This window comes from Seriola dumerili, unplaced genomic scaffold, assembly GCF_002260705.1.
Source record: "Seriola dumerili isolate Sdu_G_001 unplaced genomic scaffold, Sdu_1.0 BDQW01000052.1, whole genome shotgun sequence".
NCBI lineage: Eukaryota > Metazoa > Chordata > Actinopteri > Carangiformes > Carangidae > Seriola > Seriola dumerili.
The window spans coordinates 20,096,319-20,123,345 of record NW_019174307.1 but is presented as its reverse complement, the minus strand read 5'-3'; the positions used below and the strand labels follow the sequence as shown (position 1 = coordinate 20,123,345).

Genomic DNA, 27,027 nt, shown 5'->3' with positions numbered 1-27,027 from the left:
ATTTTAAGATGTCACAAATGCAGACCGTTGCGGTTGCTAGGTGACAGTGGCACTGGTTAGCGTCGAATGAACACGCTAGGAAATTCCATTAAAAAAAAAAAAAGGCCTTGCCACGTTCATAAGTGACTGAACGGTTAGTTAATTTATCTTGGATACGTTGAACACTAACAGGGACCATCTCCTGTGTTACATAACAAACCAATTCAACACAACCACCAAGACTAACTAACTGATCCTTCATTGTGAGGTGGGAGGAACTACTTTTGAGACAACTCTTTTTGCATGTGGTGGCCATGGAGACTGAGCTGAAGGTCTGCTGAACCTTAGAAGCCGTAATGAAATGAAATGAAACAAAACGAAACGCAGGGATGGAGAAAAGAACGAAGGCAGGAAAGGACAGAAAGAGTGAACCAGGGAACAGCGAAGGCGAGACAAGGAGCAAGAAAGAGATAAATATTGAATGAAAGTGACCAGAGGAGGAAGAGAACAAAGCAGAGAAAGAGAGAGAGAGAGAGAGAGAGAGAAACAGACGGTTCAATCGTCCAAGACAACAATGTAAATGATGAAAAGAAGATGAAGCCTAACAGACTGTGTAAGTGGCTCTGAGGCTCTCTCTGTTATCACTCTTGGTCATTTGTTTATTTGTCCGTCTGTGTTTGACAGCTCTCTCTCCTCCACCTTAGTGTGTGCAATTAGAGTGTGTGTGTGTGTGTGTGTGTGTGTGTGTGTGTGTGAGAGAGAGAGACTGTGTGTGATGTGGTGCAGGTGGTGTTCCCAGTGCTGCTTGTTGATTGGCAAAAAGGGGAGGATTTAAACCTCCGCCCTCTCTCTCTCTCTCTCTCACCGCCCAACAATGGAGACCATCCGGCTGCACTCCGGTTGTTTTAGCGCTGTCAGAAAACCTTGAGAAGTTTGTGAGCTCTCAGTGTGTTCAGACTGAAAATCTTTTTTAATTCTACCATCTTGTCAAATGTAAAAAAAGCCTGACTAAAACAGAAGCAGAATAGAAGGAGAGGGCTTATTTTATTTTCTCCTGTTTTCCAGTTAGGAGTTTAAGTTAAACACTCTGTATTGGACTTGATATATTAAGGTGTTTGTTATGTTTTGAGCATCCTGAGAGAATCAGAGTATTAGAGACACATTTAGACTGAATTACACTGCGTAGGTGTAACTACTACACTGCTAAGTCAGAGTGCACCATTAATGCCCCTTTCCATCCAAACTTACTTTTACTATTTTGCCCGTTGCTACTCAATTATTCATTCCATTGTCAGGAGTAGAGAGGCACGTATGTTGCTTAAGAATGACAGGTAAATGCGCGAGAGAGGAGTATGTGTTGTTAAGTGCGTCAGACAGACTGACCTCTGTGAGCTTTCCACAGACAGTACATTTGGTTTTGAGGCCCGATTTGGGCGGGTTTTGCTTGTTCTCGTAGGCGCCTAGGCAGCCTGTGCTGCAGAACTCCTGGAAAGATTCGCTCGAGTCAACCTGGGCCACAATGGTACCCTTCATGTTTGTGATGTCCCTGGAAAACACAAATGCAGCACAGATGCATTACAGATAGATCAGCCCCTACAGATAGATCAGCCTGTACATCAGTTAGTAGTATAGTGTTTAGGACTTGCAAACATATGAGTTAAAAGTCAATTAATAAATGGGACAGACCGTTAACTCAAAACTGCTGGAAGTGAAACTGAAACTGAACCATAGATTTTAGTTTATGGTTACCACCCCAGTACTTTTGAATGTACCCCACGAGTACAATCCTAAATTCGGACCATAAAATGTCTCCTGTTTAATGGGATTCCTGCAACCTTCGGATTCAGACTCACTTTTTGCACATGGTGCAGCTCTTCTTGGGGGCGGGTTTGTGTGAGAAGGCAGAGAGACAGGTGGTGGAGCAGAACAGGTGTGTGGAGCCTTTACGCTGGTAGGCCGTTTGGCCTTTCTTCAGAGGCTTTTTACAGTTAGCACAGGTCACCTGGAGTGAACAAACACAAACAAGATTTAACTGCAGGGGAGTTTTACAATGGCAATAAGTAATATATGGCCTTACTCCATTAGCTGCCAGTAGAAGTAGTATGCTTCTGTATAAACCCTGCAGGCACATTTTGGCCATTCAAAACTCGTTCAGACTTGTATTCAAAGAGACTTTGCATGTTAGGTGTATTCATTCTGCACATCCTCTTCAAAACAACAGTTGTTCTCTTTCAGCTGAACGAAAACTAATAAGACAAAATGGGGCATTGGAAGTAAAAGAGTCGTAAGAGGAATAAGAAAAAATAAACAAACCTAAATTTTCTATTGCACAAACTGCTGCTGTACTCAATACAAGTGAACTGACAAAATAGTGCTCATTGGATAACACAGGAAATATACTAGTAATAGGCGCGGTAATGAATGCAGGAGATTATGTGTTAAATCCCACATGTTGTTTCAAAATAAGATAAATGTCCAGTTTGTCTGCCATATTAGAGTTATAGGAATGAACCCATGTGAAGGCTGTGAACTCACTGTAGAGTGAATTATTGTGACAACTGGGCGCGTGAATTTATGTACAATAAGTATAGATACAGTGCTTCATGTAATTACTGCACCACATCTGTTTAACAGCATCACTACTGAATCTGCTCCAGCGGCGTCTGGTAGCAGTGTGTTTGGGAGAATATTTCACTGTTCATACGAAGCATATGAAGCACTTTTAAACAAACAGGATTGCCACGACATGCTGTGAATGAAAACATAACGCACAGATACAAAGCACGACACAACTGAACCCTTAACTCTGGATTAAAGTTATAAGATGAAGTAAAATTTCTATTTTAATGTCTTCCTGTTCATCATAAACTACACCTAATGTAACTGCAGGGGACCTCGGTGGACTGAGCGGATCACCTTGACTGTCCTGGGCTGTGGCTGGGAGCCTGAGGAGGAAGTAGATGAGGAAGACTGGCCTGGAGGTTTGGGCAGCGAGGTGGCTGGTGACGGAGAGTCCACCCCCGTTTGTTTTTGATTGCGGGGGACTGACGCCGACTGGGAGATCCATGAATCTGGAGGGAGAGAGAGAAACAAAGTTAACAGCCGTCTCCGTCCTACAGGTCTTTGTTTCTCTGAGCTGACAATAAAAAACAGTGGATGTACATTTATCAGGAGCATTCAGTTTGTCAGAGAGAATAAAACCTTGTCCCAATCCTCCCTTTTAACCATCTTCCTCATTCTTGCCTTCAGTTTGGAGTTGTCCTCCAAAACTAGAGTTACACCAGCTAGAGGTAAAATAATGGAATAGGAAACACTTGAAGCTGATGGTGAAACACAGACACATTAATATTAACGAGAGCCATCTTGTTTCACCTTCTGTTGGACGAATACTGGTCACTACTTGAAGGATTCAAGGATTGATCAATCAGGTACTAATCTCCAACTCTCTGTGCTGTTCTTAAACATTTTCATAGACAGCTCTCTGAAGATTTCACCGCTTTGTCTCACGTCTTAATGTTTTTAATTTGTGAAATATGCCAAAAAAGTATTTTGATGGCCCTGTGCACATAGCTTTGTGTACTCAGGGTCTGGGACTGTTTTGGATGGTTTATGCTAAGCCCCTTAGTTTCAGTTAAGGCATATCTTAATACTGCAGCAGAACTGAAACACCAACTGCGAACCAAGCTTTACTGTCCAACACCAGCGGCCACTGTGGCCGAGTCGGAGCAAATCCCTGCAGCCAGATTCCAAAGCCTTCCCCGAAGAGTGGAACGAGATCTTCGAAAAATATAGACGTCAAGTATTTATTTATTTCATTGCATCATTTTTTATATATTATTCATTCAGTAACCATGACTTCCTTAACTTCAGAAGTCTTTGTATTCCTTTCATGAAAACAGATTATTTATTGGCTTTATTAATGCCTTTATTGGACAGATGATCGAGAGGCAGACAGGAAACTAATGGAGAGACAGGGGTATTACATGTATGGAATATCCCTGGTTGGAATGTGCCATGTACTATTAGGCAAACCAGGTGCACCATAACGGAGCATCTTGACCAATCAGATGATAAAATGTCAGTTTTTACAACTGTTTCACACTCTAAAAACTAGTAGCATCACAGTTGCTACCAACACCAACCATCCATCTGGTCTCCAGCAGCACAGCTTCACACTTGTTGCATCTCAAGCCAAAATCATGGTTTGCTGTTTTTGTGGTTGTAAAGCTGCAGACATGAAACTATGATGCATTTGAAAAGAAAAAAAAAAAGTCCATCAGAAGCCAGTTTGTGAAAAGAATACCGCTGCAGTCAACAGCACCATCTGGAGCCTGTGAGGAGTTAGGCAAGAAACATAAAACTGTCTCAGTCCCAACACCCCACTTTATCAATTCACAGACTTTAAAGCCAGTATTTCTATGAGGGCTATGCCACACTGTAAAATCAGAAAGTTGCTGATGGTCCACTTGGGAACTACTTAAGCCCTGCATGCACACTTTGATTTGCTGATTTGAGGCAATTACAGAGTTTACTAATGTTAAGAGTTGGCAGAAGTTGGCAACAACAAACATTTCTGCTTAGCATACAGGTGAGATTTATTAAAGTCAATGACGCATGACCAGGAAATGCTTGTTACTCTACTTGATTTGCATGCAACTGGTCAGTAACCTGATTTTTCACTTTCTCTCCACCTTTCCCCATTCGGCATAAATCAGAGCCGCAGTGAAGGAGCATCGCAGTGAGAGAAACACCCTTCTTCCTTTATTACATGTTCCTGAACTTTATTGACAGCCTGCATTCAGTTTTAGCTGTAGAGAAATTATTTATTTAAGTTTAACGATATTAGTTTCTGATGTAATTAAACTTCAGATTGAATTAATATGAATGCAGTTGTAGGTAATTGAGTTCCACCCAACTGCGTTGCTGTGACAGCAATGCATGACAAAGAGCCCTGTCCGGTTCTTTGTAATGCACATACTGTACACTGTTGTAAAAACCCTGTTGTGACACTCAGCTCAGTGTATACATGGCAAAGATTTCTTGTTTTTCCAGCAGAAGCGAACCTGTTGCACCGAGCATTCAAACCATAAAGTGTTAAATAAAAAGTAAAGTGCTGTGTTGATCAGGGTGTGTGAGTTCAATTACATGGTGAGATGATGACACAAAACTATCCGGTAAAGCTAGCTGGATTAATACATCGAAGAGTTTGAAGGATTATCTGACAACAAAAAAACTGAACAATGTTTTATAATAATACGAGGAAGGATTTGACAACTGTGGAAAATTATCACAGTCAAAATCATTTTACCCTCCGTCACAACGAGCGCAGAGTAAACAGCTGAAATACGCTCTTCGCATTACAAAGAAATCCAGCAGGAATGTGTGCTTGCACGTAGTTGATTATCCAACGCTGTGCTTTGCTGGATGACGTTGCATTGTGTTGTGGCAGTTGAGCCAGGTTCAACTGTTTTTTTGTTTGTTTGTTTGTTTTTTCAGGATGACCCTGCATTTGACTGAATGGAGGGGGGGGGTTGTTTTTTCACACAATGTGCAATGTCTATGTGAATACTTGAAACCCTTTTTCTGTTAATCCGTTACCCCTAATAAACGAAGCTGGTCTCTTTTCTATATCATGTTTCAGGTGCGTTGTTAAAGAGCTACATCCATGTTATGATTGGGAAAGATCAAGTCATGAATATATTGCCCGATACTGGTTAATAAACACCTGATTGACTGTAGCGTTCCTAGATTGTATCGAGGCTCATGTGCCACTCTCCATTATTCTTCCTATTTCCTGACTTAGTATGGAGAGCCCTCAACAGAGTCCTGCACCGGGTCAGGTACCCCACAACAATTATGTGTAACAGGTACAAAATACATTTATATTAATTCACAGGCACTGGTAAAAATAAACTAAATGCTTACAGGTAGTGGGTGAAATAAACATAAGAATGAAATAAACATATAAAAACAAAAATAAAAGGGACAGCTAACAACAACAACTTTGGTGCCAAGCTTTGTGTGAGCATGGTGGGTGTGGGGTTTGCAAAAGTGGACCCGTGCAGGACTCTGGCCCTCAGTTCCAACAGAGCAAAGGAAAAGTACTGAGCTAAGATTTTGAAACAGAACACCTGGCTGAAGGGATGCACTTGTCAGCACCAGTGGAGGCAACGTGCAGGTTTCTCAAAACAAAAATATAAACGTATAAAAGTGAAACAGAGACATGTGGCCAGCTCCCACTCATATCATATGGTTCACGAGTTTCAGGTGACAGTGTAAAGGGGGGTGCACGCACAGCATTTTACCTGTGAGAACACGGAGAACAGTTAAATCTCTTCTAGATAACACATCCATTACCTGCTCTGTTGTGTGTCCCTGTGTCTCCATTCTGTACCAGCTGGCCCATGGGGCCTAAGCCCCTCCCAGGGTTAAAGGAGGCTGTTGGTCGACCAGATGGGGTGTCGGGATTCAGGCTGAATGCATTGCTTATCTGCAGACCATTTTCTTCTGCCTGGCCTTCACCTGCCTAGACACACAAGTCGGTTAGGTTAGGTTTTAAGTGATAAGGAACCAAAGACAAAAAATGTGCCAACTGCAGAGTAGTGTGTAGAACCTGCACTGAATCCAACCTAACTAAAGGAGCTGCCAGTGCATCTTGCATAAATAAATACTGGCATAAAATATCAGCTCTCAGCAGCGTCGTTACTAAGATATCGTTATCTGCTTTGCCAAGAATAAACCTGCTATGCCAAAGAGAACACCTGCTTTAACCGATGTTTACCAGCAGAAAACATCATCATCAAACCATCAACACCTGAAATTAGTTACTTAACACTGTTTGTGAAAGTAGAGGTGAAAGTAAATTAGAAGACTCCAACATGAAAAAATATAATCTGTTGTGTTGGTTCTCACCGCTGTGACAGCCGCCGCTCCTCCCTGCAGCGATGTCACCGATGTTATCATCAGGTTCAAGTCTGCCTGGACGTCCACTGGATGTGGCGGAGTACTTACTGCTGAAACGGTGGAGCTCCCTTTTTGGCTACTGGAGCCCAATGTGGTGACACTGGCGATCCTGATCTCCGAATCTGGCTCGGTGCTGCTGAGTGCACCTGGCGAGTGGGATACAGAAGAGGCTCCAGGGGGCGCTGGTGAAGATGAGGAAGTGTGTTTCTGTTCAGAGTCCTCCTCATCATCAATGACAATAGGCTCTGCTGCTGTGGTTGGAGGTTTTGGAGGAGGTGCCTCCACTGTGGATGCGCTGGAAGACGCAGGAGGACTGGGGGTCTTGGAAGGCATCACTGCAGTGGACATGTCTATAGTTCCCACAGAAGCATCCAGCTCTATGCAGTCTGTGCTGGGCGTGTCTTCGGAAAGGGTTGTGGCAGAAGGCTGGGCTGCCGCCTCCTCCCCTACTAGAACCACATCATCATCATTGTCCTCTGTGCCGCCCTCCTTTGTGGCTCCTTCTTCTGTTACCATGGAAACTGCCTCCCCAGCCTCCTCTGTTGGGGGCGTGGTCTGTGGCTGGGGGGAGGGAGTGGCATCCATGGGCTCCTCCCGCTCCCCTGCCTCTTCTGCTACGGCAGGGTTTGGTTCTGACTCCCCGTCCATCGCTAAGGCAACCACCTGGCGACACAAACAAAAGGCAGTTAGGAGACAATTAGGTGGAGCGAGCACCAGTGATTAGTTTTGTGGTGTCTGACAGCTGTACAGGTAGCTCAGGTATCCCCAGAGACAAGCTACCCCCACACACCTTGCTCCTGCCAGGTGGTAACTCATTGCCATTGTTATAGCTACCACCTCTATCTCTATCATCTCTGGCTGATTTTCGGTCATCCTTGATCGTCAGTCTTATCGTACCTCTAGAGTCGTGCAAATAGTTTGGATTTTATTTGTACAGGGTTTCAGACATTCGTCAAGATGACCTACCCTACCCTTTAAAACACCCACTTAATTTCCAATCAAGCATGTCCCAGATATGAGCCTTTCATTTCAAACTATGACCTCTTTCCTCTGACATGGAGCTGAAACTCTGAACTGACTGGATGCTCTGCCGACAGCTGGGAGTCAGTTGTGACCATTTCTGTCGTATTACTTCACTTCGGTCATTGAGGTCCATTCAAACTTTAAATTTTCTAAGGCAACTGAACTTATAGTGAGCACACATGCTACAGAGAGAGATGCGAAAAACAGAAGGAAGAGGGGGACGACAAAAGGAGAGCAGGACAAGAAGTGCATCTCAGGCCTCTTTGTTTTCCTCTGTAATTCATGGAGAGGCTCAAAACTTCATAAATCATACCTGCTTACTGCCCACAGGTGTGGAGTGTAACCACAGAGAAGACAAAGAAGAGGAACGAGGCCACTAGAAGCTAGAACATTATGATTATGTTCCTAATTGAAGTTTTGAATTGGTTTTAATTGTAATTGCTGTGAAGAATATTTTAATCTAGAAGTGATGCCGTGATAAATATGTGATCAGATCCACGATAATTTTCTACATGAATTAGACAAATGTGTTGTTGCTTTATGGAACAGGTTGAGGAACCAGACCTGGCAGCTTCAGAACCATGAATGAATGTTCTGATCAGTCAGGAACAGGTGTGGTTTTAAATATTAATAGCTACTTACAGACTGCACAAGAGGCCTAATTCTCCTTTACAATAATTCTCTACATGTTTACGATCGGGCAGGGTTAGAATTAAAACATGCAATGATTAAGATCAGTGTATATGATCAAATAGTGGCATTACAATCTGTCAGAGGCCACCAAATTAGGGTTTGTGCGACATGCCCCCAAGCTGGCTACTCAATATCCCTGTGGAAAGCCCTGAGCTAGGGCTCAGCAGATGCAACAGTAGAGGCGATGTCTCCATGGTTGAATGTAGACTAGCAAGAACTGCGACATGCCTGCCCAGCAACGGGGGCAACTTTGCTCCTCCTCCTCACATCTCTTCCACTCCTCCTCTCTCTCTCTCTCTCTCTCTGTTCTCTGCACCTCCTTTACCAAACTACCCGGCACTCTACTCCTCCTCTCACCTGCTGTCTTTCACATCCCTGCCTCCCTCCCTCCCTCTCACCCTGCTCCCTACCCCTGTGTGATGCTCCACACAGCTTCTATCTTGTTGTTGCCCCCAGCAACCAGTGAAGCTACACCTTGGTTGCCGTGGTGACGGTAAGGCCCACCACCACCACAGGGACTTGTTCTCTGTGCTCTACATCTGGGTGCTGATGAGTTGGCTGACACACTATTCAAATGATTTAGATATCACCCTATGTGATACAGAATGAATAAATGGTTAATCAGCAATACATGTGCAGTGCTCACTGTCGGGGTGTCTGCAGAGATCACCAAATTAAATGTAAGACTTTAAAAGGCCTTTTTAATACAACATGAAATGTAATGCCTGTTTTTCACCATCATAGCAGTCAAAGTCTGAAAGATATCACTGAAAAGCAGCAGGGACAGTAAGTGCATGAATTTATTGATATATCACATATTTCAGCTGTAAACAACAATACTTCCTACTAATATCATTAAGTATCATACGTGACCTGAATAAGACGCAGAAAATAAATGGATGAATGGATTAATCAATATTGAAGACCTTTGTAAATTACATTTCTGACTTTTTAATCCCATTAAGCGCATTTTTTTTTAATGAAAACAATGTTTTTAAAGACTTAAAGACCTGCAGATACCCTGAATGTAAACATGCATTTAACAGTATTACCAAATATGGGCTTCTTAAGTAGCCATATAAATAAAAAAAGAGGAAGAAACATAATAAAAATGTTTTAGGCTGATTTGGTGCCGGATTCAGGATCAAATATTATTTAAAGCACTTTTGGGGACGTCTGCACTTTCGATGTTGATCTGTTTCTGTCAAAATCTCCTTTTCAAGTTACACAGCAGTGAGGGTGGCTGTAAGCCACCCATCACATCACTGCTGACAGCTGCAGCACAGAAACACACACACACACACACACACACACACAAACACACACACACACACACACACACACACACACACACACACAAGCCCACAGACACACTCGTGTGCAGAGAGTGATCTTTGTAGCTATATGCTCTTCAACCTTAAAGCCACCCAGAACAGGAAGAGCCTGAGAGCACCTCAATACAACCTTAAGAGCTTTAACAGAGCACAGTTTACACTACAGAGGAAGCCAGGTCACTGCCTTGACAACAATGTGGCGGCCATTTTGGCCCCAGCACTGTGGGGTGCATCCAATAAAAGTCATAATGTTATAGTGCTACCTGAGGTGAAACAGGTAGGCCTTTGAGAGGACGAGTGTGGGGTGTGTTTTTCGTTTTACAACTTTCACTTTCCCCCACGTTTCCTTCATGACCGAGTTTGTGGTGTGATATGGTGAATGCCAAATATTACTCATCTTTAGTTCATTTCAAATGAGTGGCATGTTGGTTAGGAGGTCCATCCTTTACACAGACTTTCCTGCCTGACTGCCAATCAGCCCCTGAGTTGATGTGCTGTCCACATCAGGTGACACTAACCTCCCCACAGGGCTCAATGAAACATCACACAGTTACAAACTAGGACACATTTTCTATGACCAGAGATTATTTCTATAGATGTAAAAGTCTAACAGCTGTCTACAGCCAAGTAAAAATAACATCTCTGTATTTTGGAGATAGACATTTACTTGTCAAAAATGGCAGCTTAACTCAAGCAGCTGTACAAGAACTTTGCCTGAATAACTAAATAGGTAAAATATTGATTTAAAGAGAAAACTGTATTAAATGAAGTGGTGCCACTGGCTGGAAGACATTGAAAGGGATATTTACAAACTAAACCCTCAAGGGCAAATATCAAGTTGAGTCAGCACCTCAAACTGACTCACCAAAAATCAAACATTAAACATTTAACTTTCGTATTCACGGTAGAGCACGTAAACAGTAATAAGACACTTGGACCAGGATACATACATTAAGAATATCATGCTGTATTGACTGTGTTAGTCCCAACCTGGAGAATACAGTCTATGCTTTCCTTCCCTCACCAGAAAAGGATGCATCACCACTGAGAAAAAAAAAAAACATCCCTCTAACATGACAGTTAGAAGATATGGGCTACTTGAAATGTGGTTTACTGATAGTTATTTATAAAATAATATCCAACATCATTAACAGGCTCATTTATAAAGGAAAACTGTGTTTGGTGTCAATAAAATTCAGTTTTAATTAAAGGCTTGGCTGCAACTAGCGATTATTTTCATTATTGATTAATCTGCTGATTATTTTATTAATTAATTGTTTTGTTTATAAAATGCTAGAAAATAGTATAACAATTAACAATGATGTCTTGTTTTGTCCAACCAATCTTCCAAAACCCAAAGATATTCCATCTTCCATCATGTATGACGAGGAAAAGCATCAAATCCTCACATTTGAGAAAGTGGAACCACAGAGTTATTGGTGTTTTCCTTAATATTTTCACTTAAAAAATGATTAAAATGATTATTTGACTATCAGAATAGTTGCAAATTAGTTTTCTTCTGATTGACTAACTGATAAATTGACTAATCGTTCCAGCTCTGCTCTCAAGAATTGGTCTTTCTAATGCTATTAAGAGCAATGGAAGCTAAAATACATGTTTGTTGATATGTTAACATGTTTTGTATTTTGCCTTTTAAAGTGAAAACAAATTCTGTCATGAATGCATATTTTGTTCAGAAACGTAGGACAATTACATTGATATGAAATTGATGTCAGTAGCTTGTGTTAAAGTTCATCCATGTTTGTACTTGTCTGCTGCAAACTCAGGCAGGACAGTGTACCAGAGCTGGATACAGTGTGTTTGTTGATTGTAAAGATCTACTTGACTGTAAGACACTGAAGCTGGAAGAGGAAGAGCTGCTCACGGTGACCATGTGACAGGAAGCAATAGTCAAAACAGTGTGACATTCAAGATCAATAAGATGTTCTCCACTGTTCAAAAACAGGAACGGGATTCCAAACCATGCTCCAGAGCCTGTGACTGTGTGTGTGTAATCTCAAACTCAAGCTTTTATTTTAGAAGATATAATACAACCCCATGTCTAGTGACCGCATGTGTCAGGGTTATAAAACATCTGTCAGTGACCATGTGGCTAACTGGTTTCAAAATGTTGGCAAGAGACCCAAAGGCACCTTTCTCCATGTGCAACACCCCCCCCACCAAACCCAAGCTGAACAACTGCTGCAAAAAGAATGCATCACAGCCTTTTGCCTGATATTACACCAACAGAGGGAATCTATGTGCAAAGCAACTCAGTTGTGCTCTGAGGGGAAAAAATAGCCTGGTCTAGACTCAGTTCAGACTGCAATGCAGAGCTATGAGCCAAGCTGCATTCACGTGGATGAGAGGGAAACGAGGATCCAGCATTAATGAGCTCTGACATGCAACCTTGCTCCCAACGTCAACACCAGGTGGACAGAGAGGTGGGCTGGCGCTGGGGTGAGACCGCTTCCGTGCAACAAAACCCTCAGCAGACATGCTGTTAAAAGCGGCGCCTGCGCCAGGCCAACCCCGGCCACATCATCACCTTACATAGGTGCTCCTCTACCTATCCAACACTATCAATTTGCGCATAAAGCCAAGTTGACATCATTTTTCCGGTGGGTCACAAGGTGGAGACATGCAGCTGTTTGCGCCAGTTGCGCAGATAGCAACCGACTAATAGCATATTCATATCAAACGCCTGAGATTATTATATAAGGCTTATGTCACTGAGAAGTGATGCGTAATGCGCAGCCACCAGAGCATCCCCCAAGCCAGCTGATGGGCTAAAATGTAGTCCATTCCGGTTACCTGGCAGCTGAATACAAAACTAAACCCTGACTATTCTGAGCTCCACACAGCTGATGAGCTGTACTCTGAAATGTTAGAAAATCAGCACACAAGGACAGCCTGTACCAAGCTTTGAGGGGCCGCTAAAGTCCCCCTGGTCGTGCCCTTGATTATTAACAGCTGAGCTAGAAGCTCAGCTTCATGACGAGGACCACCACAGCGCCAAATCCGGTCCTTGCAACCGGTTACAGCGGTGGCTATCACTCGACCCGATCCGAGCTTCTCTTCGCTTCCCCCCCTCCCAGCAGTAATATTTAACAAACTTGGCTTTTAAGAGCAGGTCCAAAACTTTAATCAAGACAATAAACAGAACCAGCACTACCTGAGCTGCGTAACTCTTCCATAAATAACCCGGGTAAATGAGAGGGTAGGTTGGCTTCCAAGTTGGGATCCAGAAGAAACGTGGTTCAGGGTGTTCCGTTCCGCTCCGTTCCCACCCCTGCCCTTCCTGGCGCAAACAGCCATTGGATTAGCGGCGGATCGAGGGGAGGAGAGCAGACACAGACTGCGCCATTGTTAAAATACCACTAAAAATGATCAGAACTTATTCGCATCAAATGGATAAAAAACAGACTGGATACACACTGTGACAGTCAATAACACAATCCCTGACGACTGGCAACGTGGGGTTTTTACTACACAACCCCTCCACCAATGCCCCCACAATGCTCCTCCAGGTTTCCTTCTAGTCGCACACAAGCTAACACCACCACAGCAGCCCCTGAATACGAATAAAAAGCCCGATTTTTATGATACCTGTGACGCTGGGGTTTTAATTGGAAAGTTACCCTGCACGGAGTCCACCCTGGCGCAATCAGTGGCAGGTACACCCGGCCGCCGCAGGGGGCGCCCTAGTGTTACGTATCACATGAACTGTCTTCATTTGTGTCATGCGGTGGTAAACAACGGGGCTCAAACCGACCACCGCACCGTGGTGTTTACATGAGCCCCCCGGGAGTTACCGTGACCCAAAACCAGGTATAACCCCAGCATTTTCACAACCAGATACAAGCCCCCCCCCCCCCCCCCCCTCTCACACACACACCTCCCTCCCCCTCCTTCCCCAGCGGAAAACAGCACTGCCTGCCGTCCGCCATTAGGGAGCCAACTGAACAATACTGGAGACTAGAGGCGGCAGCGGCCAGAGCACACAGAGCAGGGCGCAAAAATCTGTCTAATTTAACTGCTTATTGGTCCCTAAACGTGTCTCCTCGCCCCGGTGTGACCCCCGGGGGAGTCGCTGGGCATCCGCCAGACGCCCCGCACAAGTTCCCGAAACTTTGACTGAATTAGGCGTAAAAGTGGAATATAAAAAAACGTCTGTGAATTTCTCTTACCGGAGGACAGCTCGAAACGGTGTAGCGCCACTTTTGTGCCTTGACATTAATCCCGGGGAGCGCGTGCGCACAACGTAGAACTTTCCACTTTCGTTCCAAAGATCGTCCATCAGCGGGATGTCTCACTCCGTACGCTCAAAACAAGCACACAGACGTCCCGCAGCACCAGATGTTCAGTGTATACCACACACTCAGTCTTGTAGTCAATTGTCAGTTTATTAGGTACAGTAAGCTGAAACTAATGCAGTCTCCATGGATGTATTAATGTGATTAGATCTCTTAATTGAGACTATATTAAAGATGTATTGATTCACTGATTGGCAAGTGTTACTATTATTTTGTCCATCCCATTCGAATCAAAGAGGGTAGGCTAAACAGCACATACATTTTTATGTAATGAAGTACTGTTCAAAAGTCTTATAAAACGATCAAACAGTTGAATCAACACCTTTTCAACACAGTCTCAACAAATAATGGAAAAATATTACTATTACTCAAATTTCATCTTTTTTTTTTTTAGTTATTTAGATTGGTTTGGTTTCTGTTAGGTATTTTAAGTATTGGATATCTACTTTTTTTCTTGTTGGATGCCTATAATCTATTTTGACTTGCAAGATTCATTATTTTTGTTTCTAAGTAGAGAGAAAGATGCAAAAACAACTACATAGAGACACAAATGATCTACAAAGTAATGTAAAACGACTACAAAGAGATGTAAACCAAGTACAAACAGATGCAAAATGACCAAAACAAAATTGAAAAAAACCCCAAATTATAACTATAAATATCTGAGAGTCTACAGGGCCTGTTGTCTCATAATCCGTTCAAGTCAGTAATATACAGTCAAGAAGCAGAGACTTCCAAAAACACTGGTATGGTTCTTTAAGTCCCTCTTGCAATTATGCTCACGTTTATTGTAACCAGACGTAGGGACGTAGTGAGACCTCTCTCATTTATTATTCTCTCTGAAGGCATCCATTCGTATTTCTTAATTTCTTTTCCTTTTTTTGGCTCGCGCAAGCGCAAGAGGAGCAATCAGCGGTTGCATGGCTGGCAATTAAAATGCTCCATTAAGCTGATTTAACCTCACCCATACGTATCATATCTCCCGTGTAAACTGACTCCAGTTCAGCAGGAAAATGACAGACTTTGATCATGAGGGTCTTTGGTCAAGGCGCTAAAACAGGCTGCACTGAAGTACACAGCTCAGGTCCAATCAGGAGCAAGGATCCGGGTTGAGAGAGTTCATGTTCTCAGCTCTGTCGGTGCAACATCGGGTTTCCTCACGTAATTTCATCCAGACATAAGCAGGAAAAACCAAAGGGCTGGGAAAAATAACTAATAATCACATTGGAGAGTTAGAAAAATGCTGTGCACACCTTAACAACAATAAAAGTCCCTGTTATTAAAGTAAAAAGGAGATTAGAAAAAACACATCTTCAGGTGCGATAAAATCACTGTAACTCAGTTACAGCCAGGTTATCTGGCGAGGTTTGCATCGGGGAGGCAAAAACTCAAATGAACTGATGATTACGTTGTCAATATGGCGGATCAGGTGCGTTCAATTGTCACACCGAAACGTGCAGATCGGATTCACGTCATGGGTCGGCGTTGCAGAAAAAGGGTTTCCATCCCTACAGCGCCTCATACGTCACTTAACTCACCGGATTGTAGGCGGTGATGGGTGGAGGACTGAACTGTCGGGTGTGTCGGTTACTGAGCAAAATGTCGGAGATTTCAATGTTCATAAATTACACAAAAATATATAAACACGTGACCCTGGATCCACATTGAAAGGAGAAGTGCAGACTGATCCTTCACCATCCCACCAGTGTTTGTGTGGCCACACAGGAGTCTGAGACCCCCCCCAATTTCATTTCATTTCATTTCATTTCATTTCATTTTCAAAGCAGCCAATTAAGTCCATCTGGCTCTTAATTTCACATTTAGCTTTCATACAGTTCAGTGCATTTCTGCCCTGAATATGTTAATATTTCATTTTGGTAGACTGCCACCTGCTGATAAGGCGCCATTTATAAAGGGTTTATAAGCTGCGATTAACGACTTTTATTAATGGTTAATAAATCATTTACTAATGATTTATAGATCAGTTATGAGCCACTAATAAGAACAACTTTTGGGTTGCCAGATTGTGGAAAGTCCCACACATCATCTTATTATTATTATTATTATTAGTTAAATTCATCTGAGAGACCTCTCCAATTAACTATTTGACCACTTCTGGAAAAGTGCTGCACCAAAATCCATTTATAGACAGCTTTAGTTACTTTGCACCTTAACATTTTACATAAAAACATACAATAAGTTAATAAAATACAAAGCATTGTAATGATTTAAACCAGGCCTCCAACTCTCTTTGACCTCTTTTTACAAAAGAAGAGTTGGGGCTTCTTCTCATGATTCAGATGTCTGAGAACTGTTTCCACCAAAGACACACTTCTCCTCCAAACTTCTCACATGGTTTCATTTAATACCACGTGAGAAGTTGGTTTCATGTTTTCTCAAACTGCTATTTGAGGTCTTCTATGGGCCTCAAATAGCAGTTTGAAGCCCAAAGAAGACCTTAAATTATTCATGTCACTAAAATCAAACATTAGAGAAAGGCCCATGACATTAATGTCTGTGGGTCTTAGCTTTTGTTTTTTTGACCCCTCACATTTGTCTTGTGACCCTTTGAAGGAGTCTGTCCCCTTGGTTGGGAACCACCAGATTAACTGTATGTAAAATGTTAAAACTAGCTCCACCTCGAGCAGCTGCAACAGTAAAATACTGCCCACACACAGATGCATTAGTATTAACAATCTAATAATGTAATGTATCATCAGGGGTGTAGTCATAGGTGGAGCGAGGGGGGCAGCTTATGGGGCTCCAGTCCGGGATGTTTTCCCAAAAGCCCCGAATCTTATATGCAGTTTATTTTAACATTATTTATATTTATAACTTCAACTTGGTATCATTTTCTCTCAGTCTCTCTGACTGGACGGGCAAATCAATGGAGTTCTATTAATACTGTATTAGGGAAATAGCCATTTATATTATTATTTATTTTTGGCAAGCTGGGCGAGCCATGAGGGAAAATGAGTAAGAGAGCGCTGGGACATGACAGGACAACCTGTGGACCAGGAGAGGAAGCAGGAATAGAAAGGAGTGAAAAGCTGAAGTTAAGAGAAGAAGAGAGGAGAAAAAATATGTGATGAAGAACCAGGAGGAGAGGAGTGGAGAACAGATGAGAAGAAGACAGAAGAGGAAGCCTGGATTTGAAAAGTGAAGAATAGAGTAGAAAGGGAGGAAAAGAATGAAGGAGAGAAGGGGAAATGAGATGTGAACAGTTGTGCAGGTGAAGAGAAAGAGGGATGGGTATGGAGGTAGATTTTGTCTCAATATTATTTTTGTGAATTGATTGACAATCATTGAGTAAATGTGCGATCTGTAGATATAAAACACCTTCTACAAATACAAAAAATACATTTGTAAACTCAGAAAAATATCTTGCAAATATAAAACGGGTCTACAAACAATTTTCACGAATAAAAACATATCTGTGAGTACATTCAGTTAATTTACAAGTACATGAAAAGCAATAGTGAATATCTTCCTAATATTTAGAACTGTCAAAAAAACATTATTGAATCAATTTTCTTTTCTCTACGCTTGTGGATTTGCGTTTTACACAGAGTTATGAGACAAACCTTCTGCCGGTCTGAATGAAAATCGATTTGTATCGGAAAACAACTGACCGCCTGCTGACGCCGCCATTTCCGCTTTTCAAAGTAAGAGTACGCAGTCTTTCAGCTGTTTTATTTCCTCAAATAATCGGCGACAAGTAACGTGCGCTACGTTAACGGTTGTAAGATATGAAGTGACAGAACCTGGTTAAGGTGTTTGATAGTATGACTTTTGGTGATATTTGTTTTGTTAAGAAATTACATATTACAATTTTATTGTTCATTGTTAATATGCAGGCTATGCTAACGTCAACTACTCAACCGGAAGCCGTTGCCAGGGTGACAGTAAACAGTCACGTTGCAGACGGAGGGAATGGAAGCAGGGTTCTGACATTTCATACTGATGAAGATGCATTGTAAACTCATCATGCAAACATACAAAAAAAAGGTCACTGTAAATGTGCATTTAATGGCATTTTACATTTTTTCTACCTAAACGAGTTATCATGCATGAATACAAGTGTACACAGTATTCATTACACCTGTTAGGAAAGAATACTAAGAGATTTGTTTGACAGATCAATCAGTTAGACATACAATGCATTTAGAAAGTATTCTGGCACTTTTTAAAAAACATTTTCTTATTTATTATTCTTATGTTGAAATTGTTTAATTCAATCATCAATGTACAATGTCAGCTAGCAGCTTGCTAATGCTAATGCGACTGGGGGTGTTCACAAATAATACGTTTGTAGTTGTAAATCAACCTCTATAAACCTGTAAAATAAATCTGCATGAAAAATTGAAGTTTGTGCATGTGAAAAAATTGTGCTTGTGGTAAAGAGATTTGTATTTGTTAAAAGAGACTGTGTGACTCAAAACTGAACCTGTGACCAGTGGTGAGGCTACACAAAGACACAGTCTGTGAACAGATACAACATAGAAAACTGTAAAACTCAGCACTCAACATTCCCAGTGTGTGACACTGACAAGTACGAATTTTGACCCGTGTAATGTCAGTGGCACACACTGTGGAAACTTTTGAGTGCAGAGTTTTACACAGTTTTCTGTTCTGTATTAGTAAACAGATGTTGATGAAACCATGTCTTCTTTTTTATGTTTGTGTAGCCTCAACACTGATCCTTTGTTCATGGTTTTGATTCACAGTCTTTTTTAACAAATATAAATCTCTTTGACACAAGCACATTTTTTTTCCACATGCAGAAACTTGAATTTCTCACACAAATTTATCATACAGGTTTACAAAGGTTGATTTACAACTACAAACATTGGAATTATTTGTGAACATCACTTTACAAGTTCAAAATCATTATGACCCTAATATGAGCCTGTATACTTATGGGGTGCAGTCATGCGCAGGACTTACCATTTCTTGCTTGTTGTGGGGGACCTCAATGTGGTTCTGGCTGGAGGTGGATTCTGGCATCCCTATGAAAACACATACTGGTAAATGTATTAAATAAATGGACTTCTGTAAGAAAAACAAAACTTTGTGAATAAAACTGGACAAATCATATCAGAGGTGACGTAGCACAAAGACACTATGAAAGACAAAGTGCTTTTGTCAAAACCTGTGAGCAGATGGGGAGTCAAAAACTGTAAAACTTGATGCTTAAAGTTAAAAGTAGAATTTTGACCCTATTTTTTTTTACATGTGAACGACATTCCAATCACAAAGCAGAGTCCAATCAGAGAGGAGGTGGTTCTTTCATCTTCATCTCCACAGTAGATCCTGAAAAGCGTAGTAGATTTTCAAGTTGACAGTGACAGAGTTGAAAATCTACTGCACCTTTCAGGATCTAGGACAGAGATGAAGGTAACGGAACATCTACACTCTGATTGGACTCTATGTGAATGAATTGTCCAATCAGATTTAAGTGTAAAAATAGGGTCAAAATTTTACTTGTAACTTCAGTGTCACACACTGTGTGGGAACTTTCAACACCAAGCCTTATAGTTTTCTGCTTTCTATCTGACATTGACAAAAGTACTTCTTTCACAGCGTGCTACCTCACCACTACTGTCATTTGTTCAGATTTTAATCAGTCTCTTTTTACAAATACAAAATATCTTCTATGCACACAATTACAAGTTTACAAAGGTTGATTTACAATTACATTTGGAATTAATTGTGAACATGACTTTACAAGTTCAAAATTCTTTTGACCCTAATTTGAGCCCATACAGGTATGGGGTGTAGTCATGCCAATGTGGGGGACCATAAGGTGTGGCACTGGCCTGAGGTGGATTCTGGTATTCTTGTGAAAACACATAATTATACTAAATAAAAGAAACTTTCCATTGCAGGGAAAACCAGGTCATTTTAAGCAGCTGTTCACAATACAGTACTGAGTAACATTTTCAACTAAAATTCAAATGAAATGACGATGAAAGAGTAGATGCAGCCCCGAATTAGTTTTTAAAAACACATATTAACCGATGGGAGGCTCCGACACTTTTATAGGAGCACCAACCCGGAGATGAGATGTGACACATCCGTTTTAACAGTTTGCATGGCGCCAAGGAGCTCACTCTTCCGCCCCTGACAGCAGACATCACAATCCTCTCCACTGAAGTTTCAAAAATACTGAACAAGAGAGAAAAGCCATCTCTAACTGCTAAGCTAATGTTATTAGCAGATGAATAGCATGCCTACCTGTAACCAACCAGATCAGACATCCCACACAGTTTCCGCTGCTCGAATGCTGCACAGAAAGCTAGCCGGCTAGCTAATATTACGAACAACCTTAAGACAGGAAATGCAACTGCTCACGTCTCAGACCCGTGGCAAACTGTTAACTAACGTGTTGTTTACAGAGAGTTTTAACAGAAAGACTGGAAGTGTGATTTAAATGAAGCTTTTTTACGACGATACAGGCCTCTGCTTACCTTGTACCGTGAGAGAAGAAAACATTAAACCAAGATGGTGTCCCGCGCGGAACACACCTCAAAACTACGGTGTCCTACACCGGTTAAACAACACCAATATCGGGATTCACCTGGGACTAAACATCGCGACTGCGACACCCAGTGGTTTATTTAGGCTACTGCCCTACACATGCATAACTGTATGTATACATGTATGTACAGTATATGCCTGATAGTATGCATGTATGTGCAAGTGCTTAGTACCAGTATATTTGTATGTGTAAGTGAAGTATTCAGTTTTTGCCTAGCGGCTTCTCATAGAATTGACTCAACCTGAGTGACACACATTGATATTGTGGATAATAGCAAACTGAGAAATAGATTTATTGAGCACAGAATAGATCTTAATTTGCTCAGGTTACGGTATTATTTTCTCAAAATTATTTTTTCTTCAAAATATAATTTGTGTGTTTACAAAATGTATTTGTGCACAAAAAGTCCCGCTGTGCACTCAGGAATGAGGCATAAAAATAACTCCATACTTTTACAGTAATTACCATAAATGTATGCTAAATTTAATGATAAATAATAATCACAATGTTCATAAACATACAGTTCATTAATTTGAAAGCAATTTTGTCACATATGTTACTCCTGGGCCCAAGGACAGTTAAGTCCTGTCCTTAAAGCTAGAAATCCGAGAGAATCCATAGATTAACACAAGGGGCACTGACAACAGCTGTGTATTCCAGTAAAATATTGATTAAATGTCAGAAGTGACAAATGAAAATGTGGAATGCAGGAATTGCATTACTCTTTTTAATTGAGTCAGGCTACTGAAGTTATATAGCTGAAATTACTTTGAGCCACTAAGTTCCCTCACTAACCCCATAATCTATAGTATCTGTGTAGAGTAGCTCCTAACAGGTCTCATCCAGATTTTAAATTGGATACAAAGTTTAAGATTTGAAACATTCATTTTAGTGTAAGAAATTCCACAAATATTTTATGGCCTCAGAGCATCAGAGCTCCATTCATTGTTACTGAGCAAACTGGGATGACATTGCACATTTTAAGGTTCTCCCTTTGGTTTCTTACTTTGAGCAACTGAGAGTGCAGCATGGTCACAAATATTCACCAGTTTGTTCTGAGGCACAGAAATAACAAATGTGAATTCTTAAAGAGGGTTGGGTTCTCCTTTAAATGCTGTGATTATGATGTTTTGTTCCATCCTCAAAGCATCTGGAAAAATAACAGGCTAAAATTAGAAATATTAACGTCATTATTGAAGCCTATTGGGGACTAATAAAATGATAATGTAAACTTGAAAATGAAAATGTAATTCCCTGATAGCAATGTAATTTTTCACATGTGTTCTAGGATTACACTGGACTTCACTTGATGAATATGAGCAAAGCAGCAGAAGCAGTCAGCAGGACATTTCCAGGGATGGATGAGTGGAGCTGAGAATGTAATTTTTCACATGTGTTCTAGGATTACACTGGACTTCACTTGATGAATATGAGCAAAGCAGCAGAAGCAGTCAGCAGGACATTTCCAGGGATGGATGAGTGGAGCTGAGAGAGTGAAAGAAGAAGAAAAGAGGAGGGAATGAAAACAGTGATCCGGAGTAGATCAAATAAAATACTGTCTGATATTACAGTACATGTCCATGTTGTTTATCCTATGATGCTATTCCTTAAAGAAATGTAATATCATTAGAGTAAATGTTCTTCTGTTGGCCTAAAATTCAGTTCAGAGTCGTGAAGACATTTACTTGGCCTTGTTGTGGATCCATGTCTTAGCTAGCTCAGTTAGCGCAGCACATATTATTATGGTCTGGATTTAAATGTAGATTTGTCATCTAAACATTCAGTCTATGAACTGCACTCAGCATAGTGTAACAAAAATAGGTGTCAAGATTAGTGATGCTGTTTATGCCAAAGTCATTCACCACCTGTGTCATGTAAATTCAAACTAGTCACATCAGACAATTTTTGCTTCTTTTTATGTGGCAGTAGCGAAAATTAGTCATTGTCAAAATCACTTAGATTAGAGAGAACAATTAGATTCAAAACATGATGCTGGTTTAGGATGATTTTTTTTTTTCCTGGGCAACTTTCATGTTTTCCCCAAATGATGTACAAATGGCTTGATACAGTAAATAGTGGATGTAGCTGCTGTGAATGGGGAAAAAAATTCCCCGGGGGAGCATGTCCCCTGAATATCAATGTCTGGCTCCGCCCCTGGGTGTAGTGCTATTTGTCTATAGTTCTGGGATGCATTAGTCATCTATAACTGACCACACAATGAAATGTTATACTGGCTCTCTGAATAGTTAATGAAGTCATCATATTGCAACTCATTTATTTACAAAAAGAACAGGTTACAGTAACACTGCCATAGAGGATTTTGTCCAGATAGCAAAATAAAGCCAGTCCTTACTTGTTTGTTTTGTTCTGGCCCAGTAAACATCTGGTTCCACAGCTCAAATCTGGCCCATATACTGCATGATTGTCAGATGCTACTTCCACATCTGGACCAATTCTGGCACACACACATAAAAATCTTCTGGCTGTCAGCCAATACCAGAGGGTATCAGCCAGATGCTGCCCAGATGTGGGAGAACATGGGCCAGACTCGGGCCGAGGAACCAGGCACGTGTTGGGCCAGAATGATGATGATTGGCTGCTGATGGCGAGGAACCCGCCATCTTTCCTTCAAATAAGGAGGACACACAACTTGATGGAGGCAGTGACCCCATCCCTGGCTCCATTAACAGTCCGCGGTCAGTAAGTAAAATACTAGGTTCTCCTCCTCTTCATCGCGGTCTCCAATCCAAACATCTCAAAGATGATCACTAACATTAGATGATCATTGTCATTCATTCATTAGCCATACTGCTGATCCTTTTAGGGTCATGAGGAGGCGGGGATTTCACATATGGAAGTCATGGCCAACAGAGTTGCTGTCATGAATTTGATACAGTGGCTTCAGGAATTATCCAGAGCCCTTCACCTTTTGCATGCTTTATTTGTTGTGTATATTTTACTTTAATTGAATAAAGTTGTCATTTGTGCCAGTAAACAATGATATACAATATTCAATTCTCACTCAATAATTTAAATGTATCTTTCTCTTGTATTATCAGACATGAAACTAATAAAGAAGAAGAAAAAGAACAGGGAATAACTTGTGACTACACCAAACTCCACGTCTTTATGTGGCAAATTAAATCTAGAAGTTATCACATACCCGCATACCTTCTTTTTTTCTCTGCTTACTTCTACTAAATAAAGCCTAAAGACCTACTTTGAAAAACGTGTGATTTGAGCACCTGGCTTATCACGTATAGTGACACAAAGTTTGTGTGAGGAACGAGACAGAGAACCCAGTGTGAAAATAAATGTACACATTTTATTCAGGACAGAGACACGGCCTCAGGGTAAAGCAGTGACTGGCTGCGGCGTCTATACAAACAACATTGAGGTCACTCTCTCTCTCTCTCTCACACACACACACACACACAAACACACACACACACACACTGTACATCTACCTGCAGGAAACATTCAGAGCCAAATATTTGTCAACACGCTCAAAAATAAAGGTGCACACAGGAGGCAAAACAGAAGACCCGAATCCTGTCCGTCCGTTAAAGGACCATTCTACTGTTTCTACAAGTTTTTCTCTCGACTACAAATCCTACGTATTGTTCCTTACACTGACAAGTTTTCAATGCAAGCTTGAAAGTTACAGATCTCTTGCTAGATTTTTTCCTTCCTTCCTTCCAGGCAGCCACTGACTTATGTTCATCTCTAGGCAGTGCGATAGTCAATTAGCAAACTCCTGAAACTTGCTACATCGGTGTAATTCATTCATTATCGTGGCGCAGTCATGAATGAAGCATCACTAGCAGTTTAAAGTCCAGATTGATTTGAAAAGTCTGTGCAGTCGTAATGGTAATTCTTTTAGATTTACACGACTCAAGTAAGTTTCAAGAGTCTACTTCTGATTCTGAACCAATCACTACATGGAAAATAGGACAAATACATTAAAAAACTAGGACACAAAGCACAGTGGTTTGCAAAAATGGGTAGATGTACTTGTAAACTTTGTAATAAAATGAGCTAAAACATGCAAATTCACTGGTTAAAAGTCTGTTCTGAAGTTATCTTTGGTTTTTCCAGATAATCCTCAAACAGTCCTCCTGACTCCCAAAGGTTGGATATGCGAGTTTTATATCTTTTTCTTATTTAAAGTCAAACACTTTCCATTTCACACCGATCATAAATCTAAGTAGTCACATGATTATAGAGCTGCCCACAAATTGCTTGTCAACAAACAGAACACCAAACGCATCCTTTTCCACATGTACCGACTCGTCAGTTTTCATGTTTCTTTGGCTGCGTTGTTCGAAGTTCTGCTGCCACTAAACAGGGTGAACGGAAAAGTACCGCATGCAAGTCAACATTGTTAGGTCGGGAATGAAGTGAGTGTCAACATGAGAGAAGCATGATTTCTGTTGAACCCATTTGCCTCTGGTGACTAAACCGAATCAGGGAGCCACAACACCAGGTAAGCAAGAGGTAAGCAGCTCTGTAATGACACGACCGAAGGGAATACAATCAGAGAGTGAAAAAAAGGAACCAAACAGTAAGGTTTTCTTGGGGGGGGGGGGCTCTTGGGAGAACCAGGTGTTTGAGGTGCTGAATTTGAGCATTTATTCAGAAGGTTTTCGTACTAGACTGAACACACACCTAACAGTTTAAGTCTGCTAAAGACAAACAGAGATCCGATTATATTTTCATGCATATGCTCTGAATACAGGCGTCCATTCTGTCTCTACTGGGTCGTCTGGTTCTTTTTGTAATGTACGTTGTCTCTGAAATATGTGTGTATCAAAAGAAATTTCTGGAGTCAGATTTACACTCGGAGCTGTTGGTTGAGTTTGTTTAACAGTCAAAAATAGTACAACCGTGTATATTCCTCCTCCTCAGTTTTCAACTGTGAAAGACAAAACACAAGATGATGTGAAAACTGGATATTAAGGCAGCATGGACAGCAGCACGGACAACATTTCAACGGTACTGTTCCACACTTATATAGACATATTGCTGGCCTGAGCTGAGTTCAATAGGAAATATCACACAGCTAAAATCTAGGCGTGTTCTCACAACATTTGGTATTTGTCTCCCTGTAGAGGGGGTCCTTTAAAATCAACTACACTTTTCAAATCTGGGCAAAAAAAAAAAAAAGAAGACTGTTTTTGTTGGAGGACTGAGTTTTGATTGGCTGTCCTGCACCGACAGGCTCGGTACAGTGTCCCTGTAAAAAAAAAAAAACCTGCATCAATCAATACGTGACCAAAAAGATTTCCAATTTTAAAACCCCTGACCTTCACAAGCAGGGCGGTCGGTCGAAGGCGAGACATTTTAGCCCTTAAAAGAAGATTAACATCAGAGCTTTTCACTGTGCACACTAAATAATTTAACCTACTCCTAACAGTGGCAAAAAAGCAACAAAACATTAGCAGTCATCAGATGACACTTTATAACTGTATATAAGTATGTATATATTTATATATAGTATGTAAATATGTACAGACCAGAAAATATAAACAGCAACAAGGAAGGCAAAAAGGAACTTTTCATTCATTAAAAATGCAACATCTTACTTTGAAATCACCTCATTCTGGTGTGTGAACTTCGCTGTAAACAAGATACTGGGGCGTCTAAACGAGAATTACACCCAACTTAAGGATGCACGTGTGTTGTGTCTGTGCCCCACGTGAGTTGAGTCAGTGTCAGAACTTTTATATTTCTCTTCTGAAGTGATGTGACTGAGTTGTGAAATTAGGGAGAAAATAGGTCTCTGGTTTTGTGAAACGAAAAGATGTTATCAATCTCGGTTGGCGAGAAAATCTCTCATTCTGTGACAAAAAAACTACAAAAGCACAATTTCCCATTTGTTGTTAACACAGCTGTGCCAGATTTGACAACCAGTAACGCATCATAGCTTTAGGAAAGAGTTCATAATTTTTGACTGAGAAGAATAAAATCCTGGGGGAGGGAGGGGGTTGGCAACACTCACACACAAGTTTATACACTGAAATAAGTCCATTATAAAGTAATGTGTCACCAAGAACAACTTGAGTGGGAAAGCACCAGCTTGGTCCAAGGAAAATGCTAAAAATAAAAAAAAAGAATAATAAAAAAAAAAAAAAACAGCAAAGGGAAATCCCCTCTTCAAATTCACCCAAAAATCCAA

The 27,027-nt window shown here is 41.1% G+C and overlaps 1 protein-coding gene across 1 annotated transcript in view; it reads right to left on the bottom strand.

The window, feature by feature from the left end:
• The window catches only part of zmym2 (zinc finger MYM-type containing 2), a 36,392-nt gene extending 17,077 nt beyond the window's left edge, over window positions 1-19,315 (bottom strand). Inside the window, exons 1-6 of the mRNA XM_022740126.1 lie at window positions 19,256-19,315; window positions 6,901-7,605; window positions 6,337-6,505; window positions 2,896-3,050; window positions 1,833-1,981; window positions 1,363-1,525 (exon numbers count right to left, since the gene is read on the bottom strand). Coding sequence (XP_022595847.1) covers window positions 1,363-1,525; window positions 1,833-1,981; window positions 2,896-3,050; window positions 6,337-6,505; window positions 6,901-7,605; window positions 19,256-19,315 — 1,401 coding nt within the window. The remainder of the gene's footprint in view (window positions 1-1,362; window positions 1,526-1,832; window positions 1,982-2,895; window positions 3,051-6,336; window positions 6,506-6,900; window positions 7,606-19,255) is intronic.
• Between the last annotated feature and the right edge of the window lie 7,712 nt (window positions 19,316-27,027).